The sequence below is a fragment of the Gekko japonicus genome, unplaced genomic scaffold (assembly GCF_001447785.1).
Source record: "Gekko japonicus isolate JY-2015 unplaced genomic scaffold, Gekko_japonicus_V1.1 scaffold10, whole genome shotgun sequence".
Classification (NCBI taxonomy): domain Eukaryota; kingdom Metazoa; phylum Chordata; class Lepidosauria; order Squamata; family Gekkonidae; genus Gekko; species Gekko japonicus.
The window spans coordinates 932723-954402 of record NW_015167526.1 but is presented as its reverse complement, the minus strand read 5'-3'; the positions used below and the strand labels follow the sequence as shown (position 1 = coordinate 954402).

At 50.7% G+C, this 21680-nt stretch overlaps 1 protein-coding gene across 1 annotated transcript in view; it reads left to right on the top strand.

Annotated features, from left to right (window-relative positions):
- ACACB (acetyl-CoA carboxylase beta) overlaps positions 1–21680 on the top strand; it is a 113595-nt gene that overhangs the window by 30332 nt on the left and 61583 nt on the right. Inside the window, exons 8-17 of the mRNA XM_015413261.1 lie at positions 4461–4571; positions 8892–9101; positions 11263–11433; positions 12954–13115; positions 13325–13488; positions 15013–15163; positions 16055–16158; positions 17894–17975; positions 18142–18287; positions 19476–19626. Coding sequence (XP_015268747.1) covers positions 4461–4571; positions 8892–9101; positions 11263–11433; positions 12954–13115; positions 13325–13488; positions 15013–15163; positions 16055–16158; positions 17894–17975; positions 18142–18287; positions 19476–19626 — 1452 coding nt within the window. The remainder of the gene's footprint in view (positions 1–4460; positions 4572–8891; positions 9102–11262; positions 11434–12953; positions 13116–13324; positions 13489–15012; positions 15164–16054; positions 16159–17893; positions 17976–18141; positions 18288–19475; positions 19627–21680) is intronic.

Genomic DNA, 21680 nt, shown 5'->3' with positions numbered 1-21680 from the left:
TACGAAGGTAATGGTGGTTGTCGTCGCTCATCTTCGCCTTCAGGGCATTCAGATCTTTCCGTATATAGACGACTGGTTGATGGTGGCAGATTCAAGAGAATGTCTCCTTCAGCACATCACCATCACATTGTCGGTCCTATCCTCCCTTGGAATTCTGGTGAATTTACAGAAATCCATGCTGCAACCTGCAACTCGCGTGCAGTTCATAGGAGCTGTCATAGACTCCCTAGCCACTCGGGCGTACCTTCCTCGCCAACGGGCAGATACCATTCGTCTGGAAATTCAACGTTTGTTCCAGTCCAACGTGACATCAGCGGTCCACATTCAGCGGATCTTGGGTCTCATGGCAGCCACCACTTCCGTGATCGAATATGCACGCCTTCGCATGCGCCCGTTGCAGCTGTGGTTTCTAAAGAAATTTCGCCCTTCCATCCATCCTCCGAGCCTTCAACTGGTAGTGCCTCCGCAGGTCCTCGTCTCCCTGCAGTGGTGGCTCGTGGACACCAATCTGTTGGCGGGTGCACCGTTCCAACCGATCGTTCCCGTAATGTCCATCACCACAGATGCCTCCCTGTGGGGTTGGGGTGCTCATACAGACGACACTTGTGTGGGTGCTCCATGGCAACCCCTTTGGAAGAGTCATCATATCAACTATCTGGAACTGCTGGCCGTAAAATTTGCCCTCAGATCCTTACTCAGACAGGTTGTAGGAAAAGCTGTGTTGATTTTTACGGACAACACAACTGCGATGGCTTATATCAATCGCCAGGGCGGGACCGTGTCCAGGTCCCTTTGCAGGCTAGCTATGGACATATGGGAAGAGTGCCTTCATTGGAACATCACTCTCCAAGCTGCCCATCTGCCAGGAACTTTGAACCAACAAGCGGATTTCCTGAGCAGAGGGGGAGCATCGGACCACGAATGGGAGTTGAACTCAAAGTATCTCCTTCCTCTTTTTCAACATCTGGGACATCCCCACATCGATGTTTTTGCAACTCGATTGAACAAGAAGTGTCCCAGGTTTTGCTCCAGAGCGGGGTTGGACCCTCTGTCAATGGGGGACGGTCTGTTGATGTCGTGGGCTCACGACTTTCTATACCTATTTCCTCCGATTCCGCTGCTCCACAGGGTGCTTGTGAAAATACAACAGGACAAGCCCCATTGTCTCCTGGTAGCCCCCTGGTGGCCTCGGCAGGTGTGGTTTCCGACACTGCTGCGGTTAGCCAAGGGATCCTTCGTACACTTCCCGCAGGAGTTGGATCTCCTCCAAGCTCAGGAAGGCCAGGTCCTTCACTACGATCCTCTGAGTCTCAAGTTGACTCTATGGGAAATACGCTTTCAGTGATGGATGACCGTATCAATGAGGTCCTGTTGAATTGTCGTAAACTGTCTACTAGGACGTCTTACGCAAAGAAGTGGGATTTATTCCTACAGTACTTGAGTTCTTCCAATTTACCTCCTCCGCCAGTGGATTTGAGGTCTATTTTTGCGTTTATTTTGTCCAGAATGGACTTGGGACTCAGTTTTTCTTCAGTTAAGGTGTATTTAGCTGCGGTGTCAGCTTTTCATCCATCTATTGATGGGTTTTCAGTTTTCTCGCATCCTCAGACGAAACAGTTTTGTAAAGGTCTTATTCGCCTGTACCCTCCCCGTCGTTCTCCGACTCCGGCCTGGGATTTGGCTTTAGTTTTGCGGTTTTTGATGGGAAAACCCTTCGAACCACTGGCCACTTGCTCTCTAAAGTTGTTATCGCTCAAGACTGCGTTTCTGGTGGCCATTACTTCTGCTCGTCGAGTCAGTGAGTTGTCTGCTTTAAGGTGTGATCCACCATACTTGATTTTTTCCCCTCATGGGGTGTCGTTGTCTTTGGACATCTCCTTCTTACCGAAAGTCGTTTCGGAGTTTCATCTACGTTCAGATATAGTTTTGCCGTCATTTTTCCCGTCTCCTGCCAATGAAGAGGAGCGGAAATTGCACTCTCTGGATGTTAAGAGGGCGTTGCTGTTCTATTTGGGCAGGACCAAGTCTTTTCGTCAGTCTCCAGCCTTGTTTGTTGCTCACAGTATGCCCTCCCTAGGGAAGAAGATCTCTTCCCAGACGCTGTCCAGGTGGATTGTGGAAGTAATCAAGCTATGTTACGCTTTGGCTAAGAGACCTCTTCCAGGTCAACTTCGCGCCCACTCTACAAGGGCGGTGGCGGCTTCCACAGCTTTCCTGAGAGGGATGCCATTGGAGGACATCTGCAACGCTGCGACTTGGGCTACTCCGCTCACCTTCGTGAAGCATTATGCCCTTGATGTCCGGTCTACTCGTCGTGTGGCGTTGGGTCGGTCTATTTTGCAGACGGCGCAGGTGTAGGGCCTCGGCCCCTCCTCCAGGTAAGAGTTATTGCTTGCTATTCTCCCAAGGGTGTGATGCACAGAGACCACGAAGAAGATAGACAGGTTGCTTACCTGTAACTGGTGATCTTCGAGTGGTCATCTGTGCATTCACACCACCCGCCCTCCTTCCCCTCTGCTCTCGGCCCTTCATCTTGTTTCTTTGAAGGCTGTTGGGCGGCGGTCAGAAGGAACTGGCGGGATCTGCGTGCCCCTCCTTGGTCATGCGCAGTGGAGTCGGCGCGTGACCTGGGAGAGGCGCGAAAATCCCTTTTTGCTAGCTATCGGTACCGAGAAGGTTCAGCGCAGGCGCAGTATATCCCAAGGGTGTGAATGCACAGATGACCACTCGAAGATCACCAGTTACAGGTAAGCAACCTGTCTAGACCGAGTACCCAAACTGTGACCCAAAACCCACTTATTTATTGCAAAGTGCCAAAACGGCAATTGAACCTGAATACGGAGGTTTTACTTTAGAAAAAACAACTCATACATTAACTTAAGATGATCCAAACAAAGTAAGGAAAGCAATCCCAAATGCTTTCATTTACTTAAAATTATTTGGCAGAGAATTTGACACTTTCATGATGGTCTGGGCCTGGCTGGGGCGATGGCACGCACATAGGTTCGCCACCACTGTAATAGACCATATATCTTTCATGGTCTTTGCAGTATTGCTCACGTGTATGAATGGAATTTTGGGGTTGTAGTTATACGCTGCTTTCCTTCTTTTGCACCTCAGTCCTGACAAAGAGTCTGAACCCATGAACATCTCAGATCTCTGAATAAACCTTTCACTAAAGAAAGTGTGTGAGAGCGAGTTGACTGGGAACCTGACAGAACCTTAGCCCCAGATAAGACTGATAAGCAACTGATGGACAGGCTCATTAATTTCTCTTATGACCGGTGAAACTTTGTTGGTCTTAAAGGTGCCACTGGACTTAAAATTCGTTCTGCGGCTTCAGACCGACACGGCGACCCTCCTGAATCTGTTTACCTCGTGTTCTCTCTATATGTATCTGGCACATGGGTGCATACACATGCACATAAAGATATTGGGCGCTAGTCCACAGAAATAAATCTGTTCAGCCTTTAGGGTGCCATAAGAGTGCACTGTGGTTTTGACACAAAATACGTACACGTTGTTTGATACCAAGTTAAAAGGAATATGGACATCTAAAAATTTTATCTTTACATTTTAAAAAGATTCCTCTGACCATGCGCAAAATGCCTGCCGTGCCCTAGTACTTCTTTATTTGCTGAGATTAAAAAAAAAAGAAAAAGGCACGGGGTGCTTTCTTAGTTCTGAGCTCTGCCCACTTTTAACCGGCTCATAAGATCTTTTAGAATAGCACCATTCCATCTCCTTCCTTCACTGCTGAGTAATATCCCTCCGGTTTCCAGTTGGATGTTGGGATCAGCTGCCCTCTCCTGTACTGGGACTGGCATCGTTGGGGTGAGGAAATTGGCTGCCAGAGAAGGCTAAAGGAAATCTAGGTTGACCACAGTGAAATTGAGAGGGATAAATTACTAGGCTGTGGAGTGAGTGGAGGCCCTGTTTCCGTGGCTTTCTTTATTCAAAGCTGGGGTTAGTGCACAAACTTTATTCGGTTCTCTGCTTTTTGACTGTTTTTCCTCCTCTTCAGGGGTCATTTAATAGAAAAAGAGGTTCAGGAGCTCATTAGCATAACTCATTAGCATAACTTATTTGCATATGCCACACCCCTTGACGTCACCGGCAGTGTGTCAGAAGGCAACACCCACCGCTCAGGCGCCACTAGACTGTTTTGGATTGCTAGCTATTGTGGGGGGGGGGGGGGGGAGAACGTACAGATCTGTCCTCACAGAGGAGGGAGAGCTTGTACCTGAATAAAACTTGGTCTTAAAAGTGCCACTGGACTGTTTTAGGCCGGGGGGGGGAGGGCTCTGCAGCTTACCTGGCTGCTTCTTGCTCTGACTGAGGGCTGCTGGGAGCAGGGGGTGGGGCTTGTTGCATGTGCCCGCCCCCTGGGCTCTTTACTGCCGGAGCTCCGCTCCTGTGAGCTCCTGCAGGAAATGACCCCTGCTCCTCTTTCTCCTCAGGCTTCGGAGAGAATCGGTTATCCTGTGATGATCAAGGCCTCTGAAGGCGGCGGCGGCAAAGGGATTCGGATCGCAGACGGGGCTGAGGAGTTTCCTGCTCGCTTCAGACAAGTAAACGAACAAGCAAAAAAAAAAGAAAGGCGCAGTGATGGTTTTCTGCTGTGCTGCTGATTTCCCCTCCATTTTTGTCATGTTCTCCTCTTACAGATGAAATGGTACTGTGGAGGACTTCCATGTCTGCACCCTGCCCCTCCCCCCAAAAAAGTCCCCAAAAATACTTTGGCAGATGTAGCCACATGGTCACAGGCCCTCCCTCCTCAACTCTGAGGGTCTTGTGAGGAAAGCTTTTGTGCTGCTGGGAGATGAGTAACCCTCAGGTTCCGCTTTGCAAACAGAAATGTTTCCATTCACAGGGATCACGTTACCATTCACCAGGGCCGTGTGTGTTGATTTACACAAACCACACAATGTAAAAATCTTGTAAGGCTCTGACACATTGATATTAAATTCCCTTACAGGAAACAACATTTTGGGGTTTTCCTGTGAGGAGTTTTACCCTCCCCTTCCACGCTAAACTAGGGTTGCCAAGTCAGAAGTGGCGCTGGAGCGGGGGACTCCAGCGCTGCTTTGGGAGTGTGCATGCATGCGCTTTGCACGCGTGCGGCAGCCACGTCACCCGCAAGTGACGCGACCACGCCAGGCACGCTGGGGGCGGGGCCACGACCATCCGAGGGAAAACCATAGAGTTTTCCCTTGGATGACCGTGGCCCCGTCCCCAGCGTGCCCGGCGTGGTCGCGTCACTTCTGGGTGACGTGCATGTTGCATGCTTTGGGGGTGGGGTTCCCCCCAGGGCCCGATCCGGCGGCGGTGGGGAACGGGCCTCTGGGGCAGGGGTTTCCCCGCCCCCCAGGGGGACTTGTCAAGCCTACGCTAAACCCAGGTTTAAAATTACACTTGTGTTGATGTATTCATAACAAGCAGCAACCAGCTTGTTTCCTCAGGTGTGGAATTTGACCTTTGAAGAGGTATAAATCATTGACCGAAGTGAAGATGCAAATCTTGGTCTTGCTTCATTTCTGAAGGCATTGTTTTCCTAGTTTCTGAAAGCTCAGATAGACATTACCGTGGCTGTGGGCCAGACATTACTGTGGCTGCCAGTGTCAGCTGACAGAAAAATCTGGCCATTAAAAAGTGTTGTGAGGGCCCAAAACTGTTTTGGCACTTAAAAAGGCCTGGCGAGGGGCACAAGATTGTCTGGTCCCACTGCCCTGAGGCCAGTGTGATGGGACCAGGTAATCTTGCAGCATTTTTAAATGGCTAAATCTTTCTCTGATATGGCGGCAGACACAGGTTGGTCCTGTGGCCGCTGTAACATCTAGTTTGGCCCAGAGATTCATTTGCATGGTGCCTTGTGGGCTAAAGAACCCTTCCCTGTGCTTCTGCCAGGAAACCCCTGTGTGTTTCACAGGCTTTTTGGAAATCTCCTGGGGCGTGCATGCAACTCCTCCAGAGAACTGGCCAGGTCATTTGCTCTATCTAATGTTGGACGGCCGGTCAGATTCCAACCCGGATGACCTTCATCAGGCATTGCAGGCTGTGGCTGGTTGGCTCAGGCTGAGTCGGCTGAAGCTAAACCCAGCGAAGACAGAGGTCCTGGGCTTAGGTTGGGTCAGTTCAGGGCTGGGGCTCCCTCTCCCAGCCTTCGACGGGGTGCCTTTGGTACCGGCGCCGAGGGTTAGGAGTTTGGGGGTGGTCCTGGACTCCTCTTTAACAATGGAGGCCCAGGTAGCAGCCACTGTCAAGTCAGCCTTCTACCATCTGCGGCTGGCACGGCAGTTGGCTCCCTACCTTGACCGCAATGACTTGGCCACAGTGATCCACATGACAGTCACCTCGAGGCTAGACTACTGCAACGCTCTCTACATGGGGCTGCCTTTGTCACAGATCCGGAAGCTGCAGCTGGTGCAGAATGCAGCAGCCAGACTGTTGATGGGTCTCTCTAGGCGAGATCACATCCAGCCAGTCCTGAAGGCGCTGCACTGGCTGTTAATAGCGTACCGGGTCCGCTTCAAAGTGCTGGTTCTTACCTATAAACCCCTTTATGGCCAGGGTCCAGCTTACATAAGGGACCGCCTTTCCTCATATGTTCCCCCAAGGGCACTACGGTTGGGGGCAAAACATCTTCTGTGGTTGTTCCAGCCCCGAGAGATGTTAAATATGCTACGACTAGGGCCAGGGCTTTTTCGGTGGCAGCTCCTATCTGGTGGAACGAGCTCCCAGAGGAGATCAGGGCCCTGCGGGACCTTATGCAGTTCCGCAGGGCCTGCAAGACGGAGCTCTTCCACCAGGCTTTTGAGTAGGAGCCGCCACCGTCACTGTGCCGCCACCGCATTGCCATCTCTGGCGACGTGAACTGGCCTTGGGAATGGAGAACGGACAGAGTGAAGACCGATCAAGAAGAGACAGTAGTGCCCCCTGAAACATTGCATTGGAGTCCCCGTCTCGGATGATATATTGTTGTGAGCACCGATTTTAAATGTCAAATGATTGTTTTATCTGGTTTTATTGTTCTGTATGGCATTTGCCTCTTCTTAGCCGCCCTGAGCCCATGTGGAAAGGCGGGGATAGAAGCCTAATAAATAAATAAATATAAATAAATAAATATTTGACCCTCAAAAATGTTCCATGTGAAATTAGCGCACAATTTAAGACCAAACTAGACATTAGTAAAAGGAGCTGCGGTGGCTCAAGTGGTTAAGACGCTGAACTGCAGGCTGTGGAAGGTCAGTAGTTCAGCAGTTCGAGACCCGAGTGTGCCGCATGACGGAGTGAGCTCCCGTCTCCAGTTTCAGCTCCTGCCAGCCTAGCAGTTCGAAAGCAAGAAATTGAAAGTAGATAAATAGGGACCGCTTCGGTGGGAAGGTAACAGCATTCCGTGCGCCTCGGCGTCTAGTCATGCTGGCCACATGACCACGGAAACGTCTTCGGACAGCGCTGGCTCTTCGGCTTGGAAACGGAGATGAGCACCGCAACCCTAGAGTCAGACTGGCTTTCGAGCAAGGGAACCTTTACCTTTACCTCTTTAGACATTAGTAAAGAGCAAGAGTCCAGGAGCACCTTAAAGATTAACAAAATTTGTGGCAGGGTAGGAGCTTTCATAAGTCATGCATCACCCTGCCACAGATTTTGTTAGTCTTTAAGGTGCTCCTGGACTCCTGCTCTTTTCTCCTGCTACAGACAAACACGTCTACCCATCTTAAACTAGAAATTGTTTTTAAAAGAGTGGCATTGCTGTTTTCCTGAGCCAAATACGCAGTTTTGTGTAGTGGTAAAGAGTGACGGACTCTAATCTGGAGAGCCGGGTTTGATTCCCCACTCTTCCTCCACATGAAGCCTGCTGGGTGACCTTGGGCCAGTCACAGTTCTCTCAGAGCTCTCTCAGCCCCACCTACCTCACAGGGTATCTGTTGTGGGGAGAAGAAGGGAAGGCGATTGTAAGCAGCTTCGAGACTCCCTTTGGGTAGTGAAGGGCAGGGTATAAAACCAATTCTCCTTCTCCCCCCCCCCCCCCAGGAAGGGGCATTATTTGCTAATGAGGAAAGGGAAGGCCGAAGTGATCGCTATCCAAATTAGGTCCCTGCAGCATTTAGGAAACTAGTTCCCCGAAGCTGCCACCTGTGAATCAACTTGTTAAAAAGTGAGGCCTAGTTTGTGAGGCCTCTAAAGATGAAAGTCATGTGTCTGGTGCCAAATGCACAGTTGCTGAATTAGAACATCTTCCAATTTAGGTCCAAAAAGCACCTGTGTGGCTATCAACGTCAGAGCTAGAGTGTCCTCAAGCAAAGAGCACTCAAGCAAATAGTACTGCCTCACAGACATCTTTGTCTTGTGTCTATAGATCTTGCTGTTTAACCTTCCTTTTCTTGGTCCAGTATTCACTTAGTGGTTATCTTATTGTAATATGTATTAAAGTTACGTGTACCTCAATATTGTTTGACCTCCGAAGAAGGCCCCAATAGGGCGGAAACGCATCAGGTCGTGTGTCTTGGGCCATTGTGTTTAGGCCATTAATACTTTTTAACGAGGCTTTCATAGGGCCCTTATATGTTTTTAATTGTCTTACTAATAAATACATGTACGTTTGTATATTATAAGTTTCAACTAGGTTTTTAATATTGGCCCTTTATCAAGACTTCTTTCTTACCCTTGTGGTTCTTGATTCCAGTTGATTCCTCCCTGTGTCTTACTTAGAGCTTGGAGACCTGAGTCGAATCCCTACTCAGGCATGAAGCTCCTTGAACGATCTTGGGCCAGCCACACACTCTCAGCCGCTCGGGGTGGTTGTGGAGGTGAAATTGAATGACTCGTAATATTCCCTTGTCAGAAGGGTGGGATATAAGCCTGAGTTGTAATGATGATATACCCAACAGGTGCAGAGTGAGGCCCCGGGGTCTCCGATCTTCGTGATGAAGTTTTTGCAGCATGCCCGCCACCTCGAGGTCCAAGTCTTAGCCGATCAGTATGGCAATGCCGTGTCACTGTTCAGCCGAGATTGCTCCATTCAGCGGAGACACCAAAAAATAATCGAAGAAGCGCCCGCAACTGTAGCGCTTCCTTCTGTGTTTGACTACATGGAGCAGGTATGTCTACAAAACCTTTCTGTCAGCAGCATGTGAATGAATGAATGAAGTCTGAGTCCAGCGGCCCCTTTAAGACCAACAAAGTTGAACTCTGGGTATAAGCTTCTGTGTGCATGCACACATCTTAAGAACATAAGAACATAAGAGATGCCAATGTTGGATCAGGCCAAAGGCCCATCCAGTCCAACACTCTGTATCACACAGTGGCCAGATCTTCAGATCATCCAATAAAGGGTGCATGCACATGAAAGTTTATACCTTGAATAAAACTGGGATATCTCTTGGTTCAAATTTTGCCTTTGACATGAATCACCACGTTAGGCAAGCCACCTTGAGTACTCTCCAGAGCAGGGATCCCTGACCCTTCTGAGCCTGTGGGCACATTTGGAATTCTGACAAAATAGCTCCCCTATGGGGCAGAGCCACCTACACAGGGGAAACTCAACTGCAGTGAAGAAGAGGGGTAATTTAAAAATACACCGAGAAAGAGGCACAAGAGAGCATAAAATCATCACTGCGGAGGCAGCTGTTCCTGAAACGATGGAATTCTAATCTGCACAATCCATCAGAAGCCCTGCCTGTAAGAAACCCACCTGATTCTACCCACTGTCTAAAATGGGGTGGGGAAGTGGTAGAGGTTTATAAAACTATGCATGTGGTAGAGAAAGTGGTTTGAAGGAACTTGTTCCCTCTCCCATAATACTAGACCTGGGTCACATCCAATGTTCCCTCTAAGCTGTGGAGTCTTGTGAGCAAAAATTCTATTTTGTGGGTTAACGGCATTAAAGTTGTGAGCAAGCGATTTGGCTGTTGCATAAATTAGTTTGCTCCGGAGCCATCCTTCCTGAGCTAAGACGAAAATGTGTGAGCCGGAGGCTAAAAAACTGAGCTAGCTCACACTCACTCAGCTTAGAGGGAACACTGGTCACATCCAGTGAAGTTGGTGGGCAGTAAATTCAGGACAGGTAAAAGTAAGAACGTCTTCATTCCGCAAGTCATGGGAATTCACTCCCAGTGGACCTAATGCAAGCCACTAACACAAATGGCTTTGAAATGGGATTAGACGGATTCATGGAGGGTAAATCCATCCATGTCTACTAGCCACGGTAAGTAAACGGAACCTCCACATCCAGGGTAACCTCTGCTTACCAATTTTAGGAGGTAGACTGAGGATGGGCAGCCGTGTTGATCTGTCTGTAGCAGTAGAAAAAAGCAAGCGTCCAGGAGCACCTTCAGGGCTAACAAAATTTGTGGCAGGGGAGGAGCTTTTGTGAGTCATAGAATCATAGAGTTGTTAGAGTTGGAAGGGACCTTGCAGGTCATCTAGTCCAAACCCCTGCACTCTGCAGGAGCATAGTCGAAAGAGGGCCCTACAACATGCCCGAAAGATGGCTGTCCAGCCTCTGCTTGAAAACGTCCAGCGAAGGAGCCTCCACCACCTCCCGAGGCAGTCTGTTCCACTGCTCAACCACTCTTACAGTTAGGAAGTTTCTCCTGATATTTAGCCAGTATCGACTCCCTTGTAATTTCCACCCATTAGATCTAGTCTTGCCATCCGGAGCAAGAGAGAATAGATCCGCTCCATCTTCTACATGACGGCCCTTCAGATACTTGAAGACTGCAATCATGTCCCCTCTAAGCCTTCTCTTTCCCAGGCTAAACAGACCCAACTCTTTCAGCCTTTCCTCCTAAGACTTGGATTCCAACCCTCTCACCATCCTGGCTGTCCTCTTCTGGACACGCTCGAGCTTGTCAACAAGCTCACCGCTCACTTCTTCAGATACCTCTGTAGCAGCACAAAAGGGGGCAAAAGTCCAGTAGCCCCTTAAAGACTAACAGAATTTGTGGCAGGGTAGAAGCTTTCATGAGTCACTGCTCACTTCTTCGAAAGTGGGAAACAGAAAAGAGCAAGAGTCCAGGAGCACCTTAAAGACAAACAAAATGTGTAGCGGGGTACAAGCTTTTGTGAGTCACTGCTCCCTTCTTCAGATATTTTAGGAGGAATACCAGGGGAGGCTTTGGTCTCTGTGTCTTCTTTGTTGGCCCTCCAGAGCAACTGATCAGGTGGCCCCTGCGTGAGACAGGATGCTGGGACTAGATGGACCACTGGTCTGTTCCAGTAGGGCACCTCTTACCTTCTTTCTTCCTTCCCCCACCCCAGTGTGCTGTGCGTCTTGCAAAAATGGTGGGCTACGTAAGTGCAGGGACCGTTGAATACCTCTACAGTGAAGATGGCAACTTCCACTTTCTGGAGCTTAACCCCCGCTTGCAGGTGGAACACCCCTGTACAGAAATGATTGCCGACGTTAACTTGCCTGCTGCTCAACTCCAGGTAACTAAAAGATGGCTTAAATCAGTTTTCATCCTTCTAGAGTACTGGGGTGTAAACACCACTTGGGCTTGGTAGAAGCCAAGTTGCACCAGGTGCAATGCAAGACGCCAGCGAGAGCTCCTAGGAGAATCTGAAGCAGCCTCGTACCATTGGTTCATCTAGCGTTAGTGCCGTCATCCTGTGTTGTGCGCTCTTGTGTAGTGGTTTGGTGTAGTGGTTAAGTGCATGGTGTAGAGCCAGTTTGGTGTAGTGGTTAAGTGTGCGGACTCTAATCTGGGGGAACTGGATTTGATTCCCCACTTGCAGCTGCTGGATGAACTTGGGCTAGCCATAGTTCTGTCAGAGCTGTTCTCTCAAGGGCAGCTCTGGAAAGAGCTCTCTCTCAGCCCCGCCTACCTCACAGGGGTGTCTGTTGTGGGGAGGGGAAGAAAAAGGAGTCTGTAAGCCACTCTGCGACTCTGAATGAAGGGCGGGGTATAAATCCAATCTCCTCCTCTTCTTCTTCTTCCTCTGCCTGAGACCCAGGTCTTTTGTAGCAGCTACTCCATGAGATTCCAGAACCTGGGACCTTGAATGTATGTAGCAGCCTTTCACCCATCTGTCCATCCTGCACAGGTGCCCCGCCTCTAACTGGCCGCAGCTCTTGAGGGCTGCAGGAAGAGGAAGTCCTTTGTGGCTGTGCCTGGGGTTGAATCTTGGACCTTCTGCATGCAGAACTGGTGCTCTGTCAGCTGTATCGTCCCTCCCTTTTTAGTAATGAATATGGTTAAAGCTAGTGCAGATCCCCGGTTAAGGCCGGGACTTCATGCAAGAAAGAGAAGAGCACAGAGAAAAGGGATTTTTTGGTCCTCTCCTGAGCCTCTCGTGTGTAGAGCTGTCCTTGGAGGAAAGACATTTCATAAAACCAGGGGTCGTTTCGTAGAAAAAGAGCTAGGGGGGCTCATTAACATAACTCATTAGCATATGCCACACCCCCTGACATCACCGGAAGTGTGTCATAAGGCCACACCCCCTGACATCACCGGACGTGTGTCATAAGGCCACACACCCTGCCCCCAACGGTCCCGGCTGCCGGCCTTGCAGCTCCACTGCCGAGCCCCATGAGGGGCCCGGCGGTGGACCTGCAAGGCTGGTGGGAGTGCGAGGAAGCCCCGCGAAGGCCCTCCTTGGCCCCAGGCAGGCAGGGGTGGGGAGAGGCAGGGAGGAAGCAACTTACCCTCCCTCTTCTCCTGCCTCCTCCTGGCTGAATGAGGGCCGGAAGCGGGGCGGCCGGAAGCGGGGGGCGGGGCTTCGTCATGTGCCCCCCCCCCGGTACCTCACCCGGGGGAACTGCGATCCCCCCCGAAATGACCTCTGCATAAAATAATTTAGGACAGTGGGGTTGTGTGTGTGTGCTTTAAAGCAAGTGTTTAAGATCCCGGAAACTCACAGGAGAAGTGTTAAGAAGTGGTGTTATTACTTTGCACAGTTGTGCAGGAACTTGGGTTTTTTTGTTCTTTCCCCTCTGTTCCCCCGCTTAGATCGCCATGGGAGTGCCTTTGCACAGGATGAAGGATATCCGTGTCCTCTACGGACAGTCCCCGTGGGCAGATACCCCCGTTCCCTTTGAGAGCCCCAACAATGTTCCAGTGCCCAGAGGTCATGTGATCGCTGCAAGAATCACCAGTGAGAATCCTGATGAGGTGTGTTCCTGGCGTTCGAAACATTTACCTCTCGCTTATCTGTAAGTGAGAAGGGAAGCAAGGTTGGGCTACTGGTGATGGACCCCCGTTGCTAAGTTGTAGGTGCTGTACTTTAAAATTCTTTTGTCAAGAAAGCTAAAATCGGTGCAGTGGGAGTTATGCAGATGGGCAAAATCGACAACTGCCTATACCTGTTGCTTTTTGTTTAGGGTTTCAAGCCCAGCTCTGGCACGGTGCAGGAGCTGAATTTCCGCAGCAACAAGAACGTCTGGGGATATTTCAGCGTGGCCGCAGCTGGTGGCTTGCACGAATTTGCCGATTCTCAGTTCGGACACTGTTTCTCCTGGGGAGAGAACCGCGAGGAGGCCATCTCGTCAGTATCGGGAAGGGAACATTTAGCTCTACAAATGCGCCAGGGAGACTTGTTAGCTTTGAGGCCAGAACTAGATGTATCACTCCCGCCCCTTCTCCCCACCTCTTCCCCAGGGATGTCTAGCAAGCTAACGTATGTAGTGTGGGCGATGGATCCTTCCCCCTCCCCCTCAGAAATGCGGGCCAGGGCAGAGAAGCTTGTGGGACATCATTGGAGTCACATTAAGTGAGTTATTAGATCGGGGGTCCCCAACCTGAAGACCACGGGCAGCGTGGTGCCCACCAAACCTTTCCTGGTACCTGCTGCCAAGTGGTTTTTAAAAGTGGGTGGCTCGTGGTGGGGCTTTTGCCCAACAAAGCTTCTGATTGGCCATTGGAGATTTGATTGGCTGTGCAGATGTGGGGGGGGGTTGTATTTTTTTTATATGTGACTATGTATGTGTGTGAGTGTGCGTGCGTGCACCTGGAAGTCATGGCGAGAGGGCCTGGAGGATATTCAGAGAGGTGGCTGAATAAAGCCTGCCCCTGTCCAAGGCTCCCTCGAAGCTGTAGAGTCTTGTGCGCAAAAATTCTACTTTGTGAGCTCCTGGGCATTAAAGTTGTGAGCCGGCGATTTGGCTGCTGCATCAATTAGTTTTCTGTGGAGCCCTCCTTCCCGAGCTAAGGCAAAAACGTGTGAGCCAGAGACTAAAAAACTGTGAGCCAGCTCACACTCACTCAGCTTAGAGGGAACACTGCCCCTGTCCTCCCGCCTCTGGTCTTCCAAGGAGGTCTCCCATCCTTGCCAGAGTCGACCCTGCTTGGCTTCCCAGATCTGGCGAGATCAGCTTGCCTGGGCTGTCCAGGTCAGAGCGGCTGTGTGGATTAGTGGTTAAGTGTGCGGACTCTAATCTGGGAGAACCGGGTTTGATTCCCCACTCCTCCACGTGCACCTGGCTGGGTGGCCTTGGGTCAGTCACAAGCTGTGGCACAGCTGTCCTTGACAAAGAGCCGTTTCTGTCAGAGCTCTCTCAGCCCCACCCACCTCACAGGGTGTCTGTTGTGGGGAGAGGAAGGGAAAGGAGTTTGAGAGCCGCTCTGAGACTCCAAGTGAAGGGCAGGGTATGAATACAATCTCTTCTTCTTCTTGGCGGCAGCTGCCACCACAGCACAAGACTCTTCATTGTGTGACTGCAGGGATGCTGTGGCTGGCTGTTTCTCTTGTGGCAGCCATTTTGTGTCTGCCCCCATTGTGCTGTGTCAGAATACAAGAATTCCGGAAGGGCTGGGGGCCCCCGCTGTTAGATGTTATGGGGGAGAGAAGGAGACAGTGCTGCGAGTTTCAGTGGTAGCGATGTGCCCCCCCCCCCATAACATTCAGGAATGGTTGAGTCTTAACCGCTGTTCCCCATAAACTTGAACAAATCGAATTTAACGTATTGATGAAGGCAAATTTGGGGGTGGAGGTGGAAGGGAGCAAGTGTAGCTTTTCAACCCTTCAGCGCCTCCCAAGTGTATTTTAATAGCCTGCCTTGGTCTTTTTTAGAAACCTGGTGGTAGCTCTGAAAGAACTGTCCATCCGAGGGGACTTCAGAACAACCGTCGAGTACCTGATCAAACTTCTGGAGACGGAGAGTTTCCAAAATAATGAGATCGATACCAGCTGGCTGGATCACTTGATCGCAGAGAAAGTGCAGGTAGTCAGACTTGCAGGAATGAGGACATATTTGTATAAGTCAAGCAGCTCTGAACCTGTAGCGTTTACTGTGCCTCATCCCAAAGAGTTAAGGGTGGATAGTAGGAGAAAACTGTGGAGTGCCTCTCAGCAGGTAATGGCCAATGACGGCTAGATCCTGCTGTCTTGTACCGTGTCCCGTCCATCAAAACCCACTTATTTACTGGAAGTCACAAAGCCGTGGGACGGTCTTCTCCCTCCCTCCCAAAACCTCCCTTCATTTGCCCTTGTATTAACCCGTGGGGAACAGATGGTAAATGTGAGGGTCAACCTTGGGAGAGGGCTTGGGGGTAAGTTCTATGGGCAGAATCAAATTATAATGTCTTCTGCATAAAAACCAGCCAGTTTGGTGTAGTGGTGAAGTGCGCGGACTCTAATCTGGGAGAACCGGGTTTGATTCCCCACTCCTCCACTTGCAGCTGCTGGATGACCTTGGGCAAGCCATAGTTCTCTCAGAGCTGTTCTCTCAAGGAGAGTTCTGGAAAGAGCTCTCTCAGCCCCACCCACCTCACAGGGTGTCTGTTGTGGGGAGGGGAAGGGAAAGGAGTTTGTAAGTCGCTCTGAGACTCCAAGTGAAGGGTGGGGTATAAATCCAATCTTTTCTTCTTCTGCTTGGAATGCTGTAGGATAGCCAACAAGGGGAGGGAGCAGCAGCTGTAGTGCAGTATATCCCAATCAAGTAGTGGTTCTCCAGTCACTGGATTTGCTGGTCAGTCTTCAAGGAGCAGCCTCTAAGGGATTTTATTACAGTAGTCTTTCCCCACGGTTATGAGGGTATAACTGTTGGATGCTAGCTCTGGATTTTGGCTCCATGCGTGAAGAAATGCCATCATTTTCCACCTCTGCTGTGCAGGCAGAAAAGCCAGACACCATGCTGGGCGTGGTCTGTGGTGCTCTCAACGTAGCCGATGCCTTTTTCAGGACGTGCATGGACGACTTCCTGCATTCTCTTGAAAGGTAGGGCAACTTGGGACTGAATTTCTCTGCTGCGTCTGTGTACCTCTTCCTTACCGACCCCGGGCTTGGTGACTTCTGATTAAGTGTGCATTCTCTTGGGGGAATGTTCCCAAGTGTTGAGTAGTGGTTAAGAGTGGCAGACTCTAATCTGGAGAGCCGGGTTTGATTCCCCACTCCGCCTCCATGTGAAGCCTGCTAGGTGACCTTGAGCCAATCATGGTTCGTCTCTCAGAACTCTCTCAGCCCCACCTACCTCACAAGGTGCCTGTTTGGTGTCGTGGTTAAGTGCATGAACTCTAATCTGGGAGAACCGGGTTTGATTCTCCACTCCTCCACTTGGAGCTGCTGGATGACCTTGGGCAAACCATAGTTCTGGCACAGCTGTTCTTGAAAAAGAGCCGTTTCTGTCAGAGCTCTCTCAGCCCCACCTCCCTCAAAGGGTGTCTGTTGTGGGGAGGGGAAGGGAAAGGAGTTTGTCAGCCGCTCTGAGACTCCTTTGTGTAGTGAAGGGCGGGGTATAAATCAAATCTCCTCTTCTTCTTCTATGGGTGCATTCTGCAGTAAGCCATGATCAGTCGGGTGGGGGGGTCTCTGTGTCACTAGCCTGTATTATACACATATTAAACTTGCCCCTTTTAATGTGGGCGATCCTAAAATCTAATAATAAGTTGGATTTACTTCTCAGAGGTCTGGATTCTTGCCACTGAGATCAGATGTTTTCAGAGGGTAACCGTATTGGTCTGCCATAGATCCAAGTCCACTTCTTAGAGACTAAGAAGATTTTGGGGGTAGAAGCCTCCCAGAGTCAAAGCTCCCTTCGTCAGGGATCAGATATGTGAATGCTTTAAGCTGTTCTGTAATATACTCTTTAGCAGGGGTCATTTCATAGAAAAAGAGGTGCAGGAGCTCATTAGTATATAACTCATTAGCATATGCCACACACCCCACTGACATCACCGGAAGTGATGTCAGAAGGGGAAGCAAAAGGGGGGGAGGCATCTCCAAAAGCCTCCCCTTCCCTTCCCCAGCAGGCCTGCCAAGGCGGGGTGGGGAGCAATGTTCCCTGCCAAGGCGGGGTGGGGAGCAATGTTTTATGATATGTTGTATACTGTGTATTTTATTGTAATTTATGTTTTTAGTGGAAGCCGCCCTGAGTCCGCTTGCAGGGAGGGCGGGGTATAAGTTTGAAGACATAAATAAATAAAAAATAAGCTGTGAAGTCTTGTGAGCAAAAATTCTACTTTGTGAGTTACTGGCATTAAAGTTGTGAGCGAGCGATTGGACTGCTGTATAAATTAGTTTGCTCTGGAGCCACATCCTTCCTGAGCTAAGGCAAAAAATGTGTGAGCTGGAGGCTACAAAACTGTGAGCTAGCTCACACTAACTCAGCTTAGAGGGAACACTGGTGTGGAGGAAGCGAAGAGAGAAGGGGTTTAAAGCTTAGCGGCACGATCTTTCCATTGTATTCTATGGCCCCATAGGAAGGGGAGGCGGGGAGACATGCCCCGTGGCTGCAGGGCACCTGGAGAAGATCGGGCCGGGAAGCCAGGCATTTAATTCCCCCTCCCCGGGGGGCGGGGCTGGGCTTGTTTCTGCCGAAGCGCCACTCCAGGGCTCTCCAGTAGGAAACGACCCTTGCTCTTTAGTATGACGGCCTGTCTCTACAGGGGAGAAAAAAAATGGCTCGTAAGACCTCGATGTATGCAGAGAACAGAAAGATTTGCTCCTTTTTCAGGGGTCAGGTCCTGCCAGCCGCTTCCCTGCTAAACACAGTTGACGTGGAACTTATTTACGAAGGCATGAAATACGCTCTTAAGGTAATGCCCATAAAGGGCCGAGTCCCACCTGGGCTGGGATGGAAAACATGTTGGGGGTGGGTGGAGGGAAATGGGTTGGGGGGTTCCCCCCCCCCACAGATGTGTCTAAATCTGAACCTCCTGGAGGATGCAAAAAAAGCCTTTCTCTTCTGCCGTCCTCGGACAGGTCGCCCGGCAGTCGCTGACTACCTACGTGGTCATAATGAATAATACCCACATTGAGATTGACGTGCACAGGCTGAACGACGGGGGTCTTCTGCTCTCCTGCGACGGCAACAGTCACACCACGTACATGAAGGAAGAAGCTGACCGGTAGGCAGAGGGTCCCCTGGAGTTGCTCTGTGTGTGTGTGTGTGTGTGTGTGTTCCTTTCAGCACTTCAGTCTGGGGCTGAAACAGGGAGAGAGGTTGTTTCTGACAGGTGTATGAAAGGCGGGTTAGGGCAGGGGTCCCCAACAGGGTGCCCCCAGGTGTCCTGAACAGGCCAAGGTCAGGAGCCAAGAAGACCGTGCAAAGTCCAAAAAGTCAAGCCGGGGTCAGGAGCCAGAAACCGAGCCAAGTCCAAAGCCAGGGAGTCCAGTGGCTGCTAGCAGCACAAAGCTGACTCGTTGCTTCCATGAAGAGTACTGCCCAGAGTGTGGAGTTAAAGGCTGCTACCAATTAGCCAGCTGCATGATTGCCCAGGCTCCTGTTAGAACTCTGGGCTGGTCGAGCGTCTCCCCTGTAGCCTGGCCTCTCTTCGCCTGGTTGCTAAGTTTTGCCGCAGTCGCTCCCTTAAACGGGTCACACGTGGGGGTGAGTCAGGAGGGCTTTCAGCTTGCTGTTCTTCCTTCTTATCTGGGCCAGTTGTGAAGACTGATGTTACAGGCAACTGCCAGCTATCCCTCTGCTGCTTCAGAGGGGCCAGCTGTGGTTTCTGCAGGCTCTGTCAGCTCCTCCTCATCCAGGCCCATGACACCGGGCGCCATGGTGCCTGCTGACAGCATTCCTGGCACCTGCCTCGGGTTTTTAAAAAGTGAGTCGGGCCAGGTAGGGCCTTTGCTCAGCAAGGATTCTGATTGACTGCTGGACTTTTGATTGGATGTGCAGATTTTTAAAAGCCGTAGCTTGTCAGCGGCTGCTACCACAGCTCCAAAACCTTCGCGGGGTGACTGAAGGTCGGTTGTGGCAGCCACTGTGTGCCTCTGCCCACCATCCTGTATCAGAATTCCAAAAGTTCCTGCAGGCTCACAAAGGTTGGGGGGGGGGGCTGGGTTATATACACTGTGTATAATTTCCGGCATCTGTTGTTGTAAGTCGCTTCCTACTGTGAAATTTTTGCATTTGTTTAATGTGTCGTGTCAATATGTCATCTTTTGCTTCACCTCTGGTAGCATCCAGGTTTCTACCAGTCAAATCCTACTGCATTGTCTTTGAGACGTTCCACCCTTTTGAGGCGCTGTTCTCTGCAACATACGGCCCGTGTTTCTTCCCCTCTCTCTGTGCGTCTTTTCACCTTCAGGTACCGCGTCACAGTGGGCAATAAAACCTGCGACTTCGAAAAGGAGAATGACCCAACCTTACTCAGGTCTCCTTCCACTGGAAAGCTGCTGCAGTACACCGTGGAAGACGGAGGCCACGTCTGTGCGGGTCACAGCTACGCGGAAATCGAGGTAGCCACGGAAATCAGGGCCCCCCAATAGAGACGTTTTCCAGAATTTTACAGAACTGCCTTGCCCTCACGTGTGAGGTGGCAATTGTTCGTAACAAGTAAAGACAGATGCAAGTTGTGTGTGGTGAAATTCTGCTTTGGCTTGCGGTGGACCGGGCGTGGAGCACGAATGATGCAAAGAAATAAAACCTCTGTATCTGATAACAGTAATAATAGCTAGCATTTATATAGTGCTTTGAGCAGGGGTCATTTCCTGCAGGAGCGCACAGGAGCAGAGCTCCAGCAGTAAGGAGTCCAGGGGGCGGGCACATGAAACAAGCCCCACCCCCTGCTCCCAGCAGCCCTCAGTCAGAGCAAGAAGTAGCCAGGTAAGTTGCAGAGCCCCCCCACAACCCCCGGTCCAAAACAGTGCTATGGCACCTTTAAGACCAAGTTTGATTCAGGTGCAAGCTCTCCCTCCTCTGCCAGAGGGCGCTTCTCCCGTTCCCCCCCCCCCCAATAGCTAGCAATCCAAAACGGTCCAGTGGAGCCTGAGCAGTGGGTGTTGCCTTCTGACACACTTCCGGTGATGTCAGGGGGTGTGGCACATGCAAATGAGTTATACTAACGAGCTCCTGCACCTCTTTTTCTACAAAATGACCCCTGGCTTTGAGTATTCAAAGTGCTTCATACACACCAGATCCAGATGCTGCGAGGGGGAAGGAGGAGGTTTGTGCTTCCTTTCTGCACCGTTTTCACCACTGGAAATAGCCGTGGGTGGGGGCTGTTTGCCCATTCCTTGGGCTCCACATGTCCATTGCGCCCCCCCCCCCAAGTTGTTTCCACTGGTGAAAATGGTTTGGGAAAGAACTCTCCTGCCCCTCCTTCCCCCATGCAATACTTGGAACTACACGGAGTGATGTGGAAGTTTTTAAAGGGTAGTCCCCACACGAATGTGTGAGTGAGAGTCAGGCTGAGCACCTGCGAACTGAGTCATGTCACACAGAATGTGCATTTTGGCCCTGAGACTTTACTATGCAAGAGTCAGGATCCATTCTAGCTTGTTTGTGGATCCAGGCAGAGTTGGAGACTTCATTTATGTGGTGTGAAAGCTGTGTTTCTTGGGATGCTGAATTTGCTGCTGAGGGGGTGGGTCCCTCCAGTCTCTTCTGAGCCTGCAGGTACCTTTGGAATTTGTGACACGGTGCGGTGGGCAAAGCCACAAAACGGCTGCTGCAGCTTGTCTTCAGTCACACAGTGAAGGTCCTTGTGCTGTGGTGGTGGAAGCTGCTGCCAATACATTATTTTTTGAAATCTGACAAGATTTGTGGCAGGGTATGAGCTGCGGTGGCTCAAGTGGTTAAGATGCTGAACTGCAGGCTGTGGAAGGTTGGTCGTTCAGCAGTTCGAGACCCGAATGCCGCATGACGGAGTGAGCTCCCATCTCTAGTTCCAGCTCCTGCCGACCTAGCAGTTCGAAAGCAAGAAATTGCAAGGAGATAAATAGGGACCACTTCGGTGGGAAGGTAACAGCGTTCCGTGCGCCTTGGTGTTTAGTCATGCCGGCCACACGACCACAGAAACGTCTTCGGACAGCGCTGGCTCTTCGGCTTGGAAACGGAGATGAGCGCCGCAGCCCTAGAGTCGGACTCGACTGGCTTTCGAGCAAGGGAAACATTTACCTTTACTATGAGCCTTCGTGAGGCACTGTTCACTGCTTCAGGTAGCTGGAGAAGGGAGCCAGTGACTCACGGCAGCTCCACACCCTGCCACAAATGTTGTTAGTCTTCAAGGTGCTCCTGGACTCTTTTCTACTGCTACAGACAAGACTGACATGGCTACTGGTGCTCCCTCAGAGAGTGAACTGGGAAGAGGCCAAAGCTCCCTCTAAGCTGTGGGTTCTTGTGAGCAAAAATCCTACTTTGTGAGCTACCGGCATTCAAATTGTGAGCGGGCGACTTGGCCACCGCCTAAATTAGTTTGCTCCAGAGCCGTCCTTCCTGAGCCAAGACAAAAATGTGTGAGCTGGAGGCTAAGAAACTGTGAGCTAGCTCACACTCACTCAGCTTAGAGGGA